General features: G+C 45.7%; 1 protein-coding gene across 2 annotated transcripts; it reads right to left on the reverse strand.

The window, feature by feature from the left end:
• Nucleotides 1–9,400: 9,400 nt before the first annotated feature.
• On the reverse strand, nucleotides 9,401–10,529 carry LOC103632809 (auxin-responsive protein SAUR41). Of its 2 annotated transcripts, none has more exons than XM_008654541.4 (2): nucleotides 9,814–10,529; nucleotides 9,401–9,686 (listed from the first exon to the last, which is right to left on the reverse strand). In XM_008654541.4, the coding sequence occupies exons 1-2, from the start codon at nucleotides 10,484–10,486 to the stop codon at nucleotides 9,625–9,627; spliced, it is 735 nt and encodes a 244-aa protein (XP_008652763.1). In that variant the 5' UTR covers nucleotides 10,487–10,529; the 3' UTR covers nucleotides 9,401–9,624. The 2 variants fall into 2 exon arrangements, with proteins under 2 accessions (XP_008652763.1, XP_008652765.2); XM_008654543.4 differs by having other exon boundaries at nucleotides 9,753–10,478.
• Between the last annotated feature and the right edge of the window lie 1,189 nt (nucleotides 10,530–11,718).

An 11,718-nucleotide genomic window follows, 5' to 3' on the forward strand; every position in this document is an offset into this window, starting at 1 on the left:
GTCCACAGGTTGACGACAGCAGAGGGAGTTCACGACAGAGTTGCCGCTCCGCGGTCAAAACCCTAGCGCTGTGAAGGGTTACGGAGCCATCAAAACGACTGCGGCGGCGGACGAGAAAGTAGAGAAGGGCGGCATGGATGATAGGGCTTACCGGCGAAGACGACCCGCGCGGCGGCGGGAGATGCGATGGGAGGAGAGCTGCGGCGGCGATGGGAGTAGCGATGGGGACGAGAGAGCTGAGGGGCAGCGGGGTGCAAACCCTACCCAAATGATGCGGCTTTCTGCGGAAGTGGCCTGAGGACAGCTTCTGTCTTCGCGTAGTCGGCCGGCTTCTCAGCGACGCGCGTCAGGGAAAAGCGGGAGGCGAAGCGGCGCGTTTGGGAGGAGCTTCAGCTTCTGGCGGCCAGAATCCCGCCAGAAGCCGAACCAAACACCCGCATAAAATCACAGACGTGAGCCCGAATGGTCAGCCCCTAGCTCCAGAAGAGGCACTGCCTAAGTTCCAGAATGCACTTGGGTTCTTAGTTAGAGATAATCTTGACATCACAATCCGACAGTGGAGAGATGTATCAGATGATGTCAAGAATCAAATGTGGAATAAGCTAGTAACGAGGTTCGTTTTGCCTGGGGGTTCAGAAGAACTCGTGAAAAAATACACGATGAAGCAGTTTGCAATCAATTTCCGAAACTAGAGGTCTGAGATGAATACAAAGTTTGCAAAGAAAGGCCTAGACCCGACGAAAAAATATAAAATCTCAGCAGGTCAATGGGCAGTATTTCTAGAGCAGAGGAGCAGCCCTGATTTCATATCGCTAAGTGAGGCAAATTCAGAACTATCTAAGAAGAACAAATACCGCCACCACCTTGGCACAGGTGGTTACAAGCGTCAGGTTCCTAAATGGAGAGAAGAAGACGCCGAGAAGAAGGCCGCAGGGTTGCCGACGCTGTCCGAGCAACTTGGTGAAAGGACAGCTAATTGGATCCGTGCTAGAAAACCAAGGGAAACTGAGTCTGGTGTATCTTTTGATGATCCCACTGTCGAAGAAGCGGCAAAAAACATATATGCAATTGCAGCTAAGCAGAGCGAAGGAACATTTCAGCCGCAAAGGGAGAAAGACATTCTAACGGCTGGTCTCGGTAACCCTGAGCATCCTGGTCGTGTACGAGAAATCTCATCTAAGGAAGGATGGAAGGAAGGATTCGGACCACAATGGGAAGGTCTGTACAAGAAACGTGATCGATACAAGGAAGAGATGGCAAATTATTTTAAGGAGGAGGCCAAGAAAGAGTTCAAAGGCCTGATGTCTGAAATGCTATCGAATCCTCCTCCAGAATTGATGCAGCAATTGGCGATGGCGAGTGCGATGTCTGTTCAACAGATGACCACTCCACAGATGCAAATAATTCCAGCAGCTCAAACGCCGGCTGCCACCGAGGGTACGACCATCCCAAGCTCTGTCGCGTCAACGGGAAATAAGGTCTGCTATCCAGTTGATGACATCACAAGGCCTGTGGCATGCACACTAGTTATAAGATATGGTATTAACAATCAGCGTACAAAGAAAGTAGCCACATGCCTTGCGATCCCAGGACGCAAGTTCCATGGAAACGACATTCCAGAAGAATATTGCAGGGTAGAAGTGACGACAGTCGTCCAAGGATATAAGGACGACATGCTAGACATCCCTGGGCCCGAAGGTATCGAGACACTTGGACAAGCTCTCAAGAATTTTATCCTTTGGCCTCGAAGGGATGTCAAATTGGTTGATTGGTCGAATTCGTCGCAGGCCCAACCGTCTCCGCCTTCTCAAATTGTTGTTCCTATTGTACATCCATCATCACCTCCTCAAACTTCACATGCTGCTCCTCATCCTCTTTCTGACCCTCCTTCTCCTCATCCTCATGGTGGCCCACCGTCTCTGCCACATACATCGCCCTTCAGGGATCCACCTTCTCCACAGCCATCTCCACGACCATCAAAGAAATCTAAAGTTTGTATACCAAAATTAGTGTCCCCGTTTGATAAGAAAAAGAAGAGTAAATCCACCGCTGGCACTGTTCGTTTTTTGAAAGGGATTGGACGGAGCCTCACGTCAGACACTGTTGATTTGGCCGATCTCGAGGAGTTCGCAAAAAAGGCTGAGGCAATGGCCGCAAAGATAAAGAAGCCAACTAAGGCAGATTATAAAAACGTGCCTAAAAAATATGTGCCGGGCAAACCACTACTCACTTTTGAGAAACTAAGGTCCCGGCTAATATTAAAAGGTTGCATGATTGGTACATGTGGGCATCTTCAGTTGGCATCGACACCATCAGTGTTAATATACCAGCCCATGCTTTTATTGGTTCAAATCAAAAGGCCGTTGTTACATTCGAGGACATGTGGTTAATGATGAACCTTTAGAGACTCAACGTGCAACTTGTAACCATATTTGCATTGTAAGTGTCACTCATACTCCACATATATGTGTTATTATTAGTGAGTTGTATAAATTTTCAATATCTGACATGCACGTGTGCGTTGCAGAATGCAACATGATCAGCAGGAGATCCTTTATGGTACCAATCCCAATGCTAGTGCCAGTAAAAGGGTTGGGTATCTCAACCCAATAAAGATATGCGAGGATAACCACACTTTTAGAATCGGAAAAGGCAACGAAGCATTACAGGGGCTAACAGACGAAGAAATTGAGGTGCGTATCCAGGATCTGAAGAAGGATTTTGAAGCAAGATACGCCACCTACATAGGACACACAATGCTTCAATTTCAAGACAGGGAATCCATAGTGGCCCCGTACAACTTTAAGTAAGTGTGAGTTTGCATAAATAAAATTAATAATTTCAATACACATGTATCACAAGTTTGATTCGTACAGGGACCACTGGATATGCTTCTTCATTTATCCTAAGGTTGGAAAGGTGCTGGTGCTCGACTCCTTGCACACCGAGCCTTCGACCTATTCAAAATTCCTCAGCATCTTAGAGTTGTAAGCCTTTTCTATGCATGCATACTTATATCGATGAGAATTGTAGAATAACATGGTGATTCTATTTGAGATCACAGGGCATTTAGGTTTTATAAGCTACATGGTGGAAAGTACGACACGTCCAAAAAAGGCGTGCCACTAGACATCAATTATAACTGGCTGGTAAGTATGTGAATTTATGAATACATATCATACATGTACGTACATAGGACAATGTTGCAACTAAATGACCAATCTCCCGTTATGTAGTGCCACAAGCAACCACCCGGATCGGTCCTATGTGGGTTCTACGTGTGCGAGTTCATGAGAATGAACGGACGATACATCACGAACCCTAGCAAGGTATTATTAGTAATAGTCACGTATGTATTTATGTCATTAAAGATGCAAATGTGTTATTATTGAGTATAAATAGTTGATGTTTATAAACTTCCTTTACAGCAATTTCAAAAAGGAAGCCCGAAGAACTTGACTGAAGGTGCATTGTATGGCATAGTTGAGGACCTGTGCACATTCATATTGAAAGAGGTCATTCCCGCAGAAGGGAAATATCACGATGCTTCCGGAACATTAACTTTGCCAGAGTTTAGAATACTAACAGAAATTAGTAGACTATCTCTTAGCCGAGATAGTTATTAGAGCTTAAGTGAAACCTTTGATGTATATAATGTGTGATGCATACATGGTTGTAAACAAGACTTTGATGTATATAAATGTATGATAGAATTTAATTCCATGTTGCTTTTAATATCAATACTACATGTTTATCAATATCAATATATATATATATATATATGTTTGTGTGTGTAAATATATATAAATTTCAGTACTGATTGAAAATTTAAAAAAAGGCGGGAAAACTTTCCACTGGCGGCTAAATAAAACAAACCGCCAACATTTCCACTGACGGTTTTCTTAATAAAACCGTCAGTGAAAATGTTATTTTCACTGGCGGTTCTTGAATAACCGCCAGTGGAAATGGGGCCCCTAGCACTGGCGGCACTGAAAAGCGCCAGTGAAAACGTCTCTAGAGCCGCCACTATAGAGACTGTGTGTACTAGTGATTTATATGATTTATATGCTTTATGTTCTCATGATCCATATTGTTATGGATATATTTAATATCACGATTTCTATGATTAATTACCTTTTATATGTCATCATTATAATGTTAATTTATGGAATTAAAATGATATGAAAAATGTCTATATTTCTAACCGTTGATACACCGTACGCTGTTGATGTAGTCGTCCCGTTTTATGAAGGTTACAATGCCCCCAACGACAGAAAGTAGGAGGAAAATAACAAGAACCAAGGACGACAAGCATGCAGTCCCGGCCACGTACGGTCGTCGAACGTCGACTCGTCGTCTTAAAAAGATTTGACTGTCTTCTTCATCCGACAAAATGAACGTGTGAACAGCGGGATGCCTGCCCTCCCTATCGCTGGTGGAGGCGCTAGCCGCTTCGATCCATTCTACTGTCGTGTAGCAGCGCATGAGGACGAACGGTCAGGCGCGCGGACGTCTTTACATTTACATCCGATCCAGCAGCAGCTAGCGCGCGCTCCCCGTAGCCATATGTGCCGCTCGTCCGTCCGATCCGGCCGGGTCGGTCGTACGACACGTCTCTCACCTCAACCTTGCCGCTGCCCCCACACGATCTCTCTGGTTGCTGCGGCTGCCGGCTGCTGGTGCTGGCCCCAGTCGTGACGACTACGCCATCGCATTTATGGCGGCCGGCGCCCCCCCGGCCGCCGCCGGTAGGTCGCGTGCATGTGCCTGTCCGGGCAGAGGAGCATCATATGGTTAACTAGCTAGCTAGCAAATAAACCAACCAATGCAGGCTGCTGCTGCTGGTAAATCGATTCGATCGATCGGACTTTGCTCGCATTCCTACCATCTCCGTACGTAATTAAGCTACCGCTAACGGAAACCGATCAAAAAAGGCTAGTTGTATCTTCTACACGTACTCCCCGACCTCGACAGTATCCGAGAGAGAGAGAGAGACGGCCGGGCAAACGGGACTGTTTCGATAAATAAACGCCGTAACGCATGCGTGCATGCATGCACCAGCACGAAAACATGGCGCGTGCGCGAGCGCAGGCCGTGCATGCATGCAGGCCGGGCCGTCCGGCCGGCGTGTGTACGGGGGTACCCTGCACCTACACCTACACGACACTGTCCAATTGCTCGGGGGCAGGTGCTTTCACTCCGAACCTGCAGCAACTACCCCTCCCCACGCGCATTGAATCGCCCACGAGCATGCGCAGGCGGGCCCCTTGAGCCCGTGACGGACGAAGCAACAGGCACAGGTAGCATCACAACAGCGTACGTCGTGACCACCAGAGAGGTCCGATCCAGAATCCACAGCCGCAGCAGGGCTTGCGTGTTTGTTTCTCAGCTACTGTTATCAGCGACGATGCCCCAACTGTAACTGCCAGCCAAAAGCAAACTAATTCCAACTCCGATCCGATGCTCGACATTATATTAGTTTCGGCATGGGTCTACAAAGCTTAAAAGAATGGCTTTGAGACGTTTTCGTCTTTTTTGCCCAAAAAATCCTCAAATATTATGATGCATTCATGATGGTCTCATCTCATGTTCGTGTGGTGGAAATTCTTTCAAACCGTGTCTATACATTTATTATAATGTTTTGAATAATTTTCTAGGTATTTCCCCGCTTTCTAGTGCTTAATTCGATTTCCAGAAGCATTAAATGATAAGTTCATCAGATTTTTTTTGTGTATCTTGCTGTTCTTACATTACTAGAGAACGAGCAATCACTACGGGTTGAGAACCGAATGCAATACTAGATTCACATTCGGTACTAGGCAATCAGGACTAATTAAAGGCATCAATCTTTATTTGGTAGCATGGCCTGGTACTAAAGGGAGGCCTCTAGTGTAGGTTTTTGGCTCGAATAAGTACTAAAGGTTCTCTCTTTAGTAACCTGCTCTAGGATTAAATTTATACTATAAAGATGGAATTTTAGTACCATTGTGACTAGCCATTATCCATCGTTGAGCTCATGGTATCCGATGCTAACATCATGTCACGCGAACATGTCTAGTGAGTATAACCTCACTCAGTTGCATTTGCAACCGCCTTGAGTACCCTTCTCTAGTGCCTAGGTCGGTATGCCACCTAACATATTCGATGCATTTTAAACTCCCGCATACACGTTGTAGTTCTTACTGGGTGTCATATCCAGTATGGCATCTCACGATGATATTCGATGCACACCATCATGTCCATGTACTTAGTTCTTCGGCCCATTCTTCAGTGCAGGCACTGTTCCTGTCTGGTGCATAATTCGGTGCATCATTGGACACGGGTGATGCTCTTTGTAGCATATTTTCTTTGTTTCTTCATGTTTCTTTGTTTGGGTTTGTTTTGTCATCTTATGTCTTAGACTCTTGCTTGCTCTTCATAGGTCTTCAATAAGTCTTATAATATCTTGCTTTGAGGTGTTGATATTCTTAATCACTTGTTTCCTTTGTCTAAGTCCATGTTGCATCCATTGAACTATACTTGGTCCATTTTTTATTACACATACGTTATGTATTACGTTACGGGCTATTTTGAAACTAGTTTAACGTTGTGAAATGAGTGTTTACCACACATTGAATTTGCTTATAACAGATCAATTGACACCACAACAAAGTTGAGTTGCATCATGATCATGTATGGTTTTAATCCTCATGCTTCTATTGACTTACTACCATTATCACCTTTTGAAACTGTGAACTTAGGTGCTACACATCCATCAAAATTTATTTCCAAATTACATGAAATAACTAAATTAAACATTGTAAAGATGAATACAAAGTATAGAATTGTTGGTAGTAAAGGATAGAAGAAAGTCAAATTAGATCTAGCTGATTTAGTGTGGGTTCATTTGAAGAAAAATAGGTTTCTTATTTGCGAAAGTCTAATAAACTCATGCCATGTGTCTATCACCTTTTAAAATTCTCAAAAAAGGTAAATGATAACGTATATAAACTTGAGTTGCCCCTAGATTTTGAGGTTAGTTACACCTTTAATATTTCAGATTTAAATCCATATAGCGGCATGGTGTTTTCATCGGAGAAACGGTGAGGAAGATAAGCTTAATTTGAGAAATACTCGATTTCAACAGAGAGAACGATGATGGTATTACTTCCTTAGTACCGGGCCATGCTAAGGAAGAGTAGAGTAAAACGAACATGAAAAAGGACAAAGGATCGAGGAGGGCCACGTAGAATGGCTGCATCACACGGAATTTCAAGTCCAAATCAGCCTCGGCTTCACTGTAAAAAACTCCAGGACTAATAAACCTTAAAAAAGAGTGATTCTGGCAGCATATGGTAAAGCAAGAGATTCTGACAGCACATGATAAAGTTTCGGGACACCCTTTACTGCCCATATTGATCCATATATATGTTGGATTGGGCTAGAAAAGCCTGATGAGGCGGTTGTTTGGGTTGCCTTTTAACATGGACTAGGCCGAACATTAAGGACGCGGATGGGCCGGACCCCGTGTATTGCGTAACTGGATGGACGGGCCAGGGCTGGCGGAAAACGCACACGAGCCCAACCGAAAGCCGCGCCACTGTCCGGACTCAGCAGACTGAATGGAGAAATTCCCCTCCCCTCTGCCGTGGCTGCGTCTGATTCCTTCTCGGGTTGAGTGCGACCAGGGGCGAAAGCTCGTCTCGGCTCGTTATACTAACGAGTTAAACATCTAGCTCAGCTCGACTCATTAGATAGCTCGAGCCAGCTCATTAAGCTCGCGAGCCAAACAACTAAATACAAAGATTTACGTATATATATATATATATATATATATATATATATATATATATATATATATATATATATATATATATATATATATATATATATGCAACGTATCCTGTGTAAAAGGTTCTCCTGTGTAAACATGCTAAAACGTCTTAACAACCTTTGGATCCAGAATCAAAGGCTAATCTTAATCCCACCTGATAATCTTGTGTTTTTTCTAAAGAACCCCCTCCTGGTAATCTGGTGCGGTGGCGGTTAGGTGGGATTAAAATTAGCCTTTGATTCTGGATCCAAAGGTTGTTAAGGCGTTTTAGCATTTTTACACAGGATACGTTGCCTATATATATATATATAACTGAAAATCATATTTTATGTATTTAACACTACAAACCCAAAATCTTTATAATGTTATTATCATATCATCATCCTAGCTTCTAACTTTTAATATTAAATTAAATAACCAACTATGTATTAACTTACAGATTTACAAACCCTTATAATAAGATAGCAATAAACATCATTATAAAGCAATTTATCATTCATTTCACAAACATGCAACATTTTATTGCACAACACTAACATCATATGCTGCTAGAAACAAAGTTCACAAAACCATAACCAATAATCAAATATTAAATATACAATGTATGTATGTAGCCATACAATAATGCAAATATTTAAGCACATGTCACATTCATACATGTCCATTTCACAGATCATAACTACGAGAAAACAAGACTATGTGAGATGAGACGACACCAACGACTAGACAAACTTGTGTTGTGGCTTGGCTCGTTTGGCTCGCGAGCTAGCTCACGAGCTAACCCGAGCTGGCTCATTATAGAACCGAGCTAAAATGCTAGTTTGGCTCGTTACAAAATTAAAACAAACCGAGTCGAACTAAGTTACTAACGAGCCGAGTCGAGTGAGTTATCGAGGCACGAGTATTTCGTTCAGCGTGCAACTCGCGCGAGACCGCGGGCGCGTGGGTCCCTCGACTCCATGGCCAGTCGAGACTTGGCTGCCGCCGTCGATAAGGTCCATTGACCACTGTGATATCGTAAAGGCGGCAAGTGATCAATCTCTGCAGCCGACCGTTCAACGGGGTCGGGGTCAGCCGCCAAAGGGCGGCCGTCTGACATACTCGGATCGAGGACTGGAAGTCTATACTCTATAGATTGATTGGGAGTTTTATTTTTTTTTGGCCTGCAACCTTAGACGGTGGAGTCGTCAACGGATGCTGGTTTCCGAAGCTAACATAAATTTCCACATAATTGGTTATTCGCACCATTTCATCATGAATTAGCGTGTGCGTTGACTTTGACTGAGAGTTTGTTTGGTTGCCTGTACGCGAGGAATTATGACTGCATGAGTGGATGCAAAATAAGTCATTCTGATGTCATTTACCTACATCTGCACATACGCCAGAAATAGTCGTACCTCACCGACCAGGCTCACGTGAGACTGTATGTGTAGACGCAGTAAACCAATGAGACCCAAACTGAATGCGATCCCGTACAAGTGTTAAACTAACAGCTGGTTGCAGGGAACATGCGCAATTGTTTAGGGTTTTCGGATCTTCAGGATCGGTGGCGTCGCTCAGAGGTATGTATGTGTGTGACTGACTGACTGACAGATCAATCAATTCGAATTCACAATCGTCCAAATACCTTTTTGAGTTGCTAGACTGACAGATCAATTTGAATTCTTGACCTTACAACAAAAACGTATTTGTTGGATTCCAGCCACATCGCACAAAGGAATAATCCCTCCTCTCCAAAAAAAAAACAATACGATAAAAAAATTATAAATAGCGTGCAACACAACACCACACCACAACACCTAGTCTAGGATTTACGCACGACGCACCGCTGGTTCTTGCTCCAGCACGGTCGTCGTCGGGTGGTTCGCCGCCTCTGCGAGAATTCAAGGAACTCTGAATTAATTAACCACGTGTGACTGAATCTGAATGAGCCACTCACCACTTCCATGCCAGCCATCCCGATCACCAGACAGCTGAATTACCCACGCGTGTGCACGCACCGTCGCCGCCGCCGCCGCCGGAGAGGCCCTGGTCGTGGCGCTCGACGCACTGGAGGATGTACTTGAAGGCCTCGGTCTCGCAGGGGATGGCGAGCGCGCCTTGGTGCCGGAACCCGAACTCCTCCTCGGCCTTCTCCAGCAGCAGCCGGAACACGGGGTGCGCCAGGTAGCTGGTGGGGATCACGAACCGCCGCTGCTCGGGCCCCACGTACACGGGGCAGTAGCCCCGCGGGACGTCCGGCGGCGGCTCCGGGCTGTGGCAGCTCTCGTCGTCCGACACCGAGTCCGCCGTCTCCGTGCGCCGCAGCCGCCGCAGCACGAACGGCGGGATCGCCGGCGCCACCGCCCCCTCCGGCACGCCGGCATGGCCACGGCCCTCCTCCTCCCGCTGCTGCTGCTGCTTCGCACCCAGCGCCGTGAAATGCCACCTGTGCAGCAGCTCTCGCAGCCGCACGATCTGCTTCACGCCCGACGCCGCCTTCGCGCCGTCGTCGTCGCCCATGACGCTTGCGCGCGCACGGACAGTCGCCGTACACCTTCGCAGTGATGGTTTCTTGGATCTCTGAACAGCTTGATGAGAGCTTCCTTCGAGACGAAACAAGGGAAAGGGATGGAGAGAAGTCTGGCATGCAGGACCTGGGTAATCACGTCGTACTCGTTCGTTGTACTCCATCGATCAGCGGGTAACATGGCTAAAATAAACAAAAAGAAAAAAAGATTCCTTCGCCGCGGATTGTTTATAAAATGGCTGATTAGCTAATCGCCGGCGTGTGGCTCAAGAATGCCACCGTTTCTCTGTTTTTTTTTAAAAAAAACTTTAGATGTTTAGTTCTCTGAACTTTTTATATATTTAATTAATTTTCTGAACGGAAACAGCAAAAGCTGGATGCCTGGATGGATGTGCTGGAAATATCTCGAAGTTTTCCGCGGTTTCATACACCGTGCAGTAAGCACAAGAACGTGGTTGCATGCCTGCATAATTGTGTTGGATCGCTGCTAGTAATTAGTAGGCTATCTTCGTTATTTTCTTCCTATACCACTCCCTATTTTAAATTCTACGGTATGTTTTCCAAACATTATTTTGTACACCTATATACACGCTTCACTGAAGATAGCTTTAGAACAATGGAGCACCCAAACCAGGACGTCTACTTTTGATTTATTTGGTTGCTCCTCGGCGCTCTGGAGGGAGCCCGAGCAGAGGCCGTGACTCAAGGCCACGCCGCCACGGGGACCGAAAGAGCAACCACCATCAGGAAGGCTGGTTCCACGCTCCAAGGCCTGACAATGTGGTTATCTGAATCCTAAGGACATGATTATCTGAACGAGAGTGGAAAGTAGATAGGAGACTATAGTTATTTTTCATTAGTGTAACACGCATTCGTGTATGTGTGGGCTGGCCTATGACAGGTTACCTCAAACGATCGTTCCTCGTTATCATCGATAGGTGCTCGTCTCTTGTCGCAACAGTGGCTCGCCGGAGGCCATGAGGTGTTACACCTGGTATCAAAGCTCTCTTGTCCTCGACAAGGGAGTGGGTGACTCGGGAGCGAGAAGACTCATTAGATTATGCGGTCAACCGCTAGAGTTGAAGAAGGGACTGAGCATGGTGTAGAGAGCGAACACGACAACACTGACCACAACCTTCGGTATAGTCTCGATTGGTGTTGGAGGTGATGGTCGTGGAGTCAAGACAGAGCGAAGCTTGGTGAGAGAAGATGTTGGCCCTGGAACGACCGACAGGGAGGATGGAAGAGGTACAACAACAGTTGTTGGGGCAGATGAGGCTCATAGACGAGGTGGCAAAACAGGAGAACGAAGAGAGGCCTATTCTGGCTTGAAAGGTGCAGGAGAATGGTAAGGCGCTAGCACGTTTGAGGTTGGAGTCGATGGCGAAGGATCTGG

The sequence above is a fragment of the Zea mays genome, chromosome 7 (genome assembly GCF_902167145.1).
Source record: "Zea mays cultivar B73 chromosome 7, Zm-B73-REFERENCE-NAM-5.0, whole genome shotgun sequence".
Taxonomy (NCBI): domain Eukaryota; kingdom Viridiplantae; phylum Streptophyta; class Magnoliopsida; order Poales; family Poaceae; genus Zea; species Zea mays.

What these genes read in the sequence shown, in the direction of transcription:
- LOC103632809 (XM_008654541.4), bottom strand. Translation starts at nt 10,486, where the DNA reads ATGGAGTACAACGAACGAGTACGACGTGATTACCCAGGTCCTGCATGC. An exon ending in CGGCGGCGGCGGCGGCGACG is followed by an intron (nt 9,687 to 9,813) that starts GTGCGTGCACAC and finishes GAATTCTCGCAG; the next exon opens with AGGCGGCGAACCACCCGACG.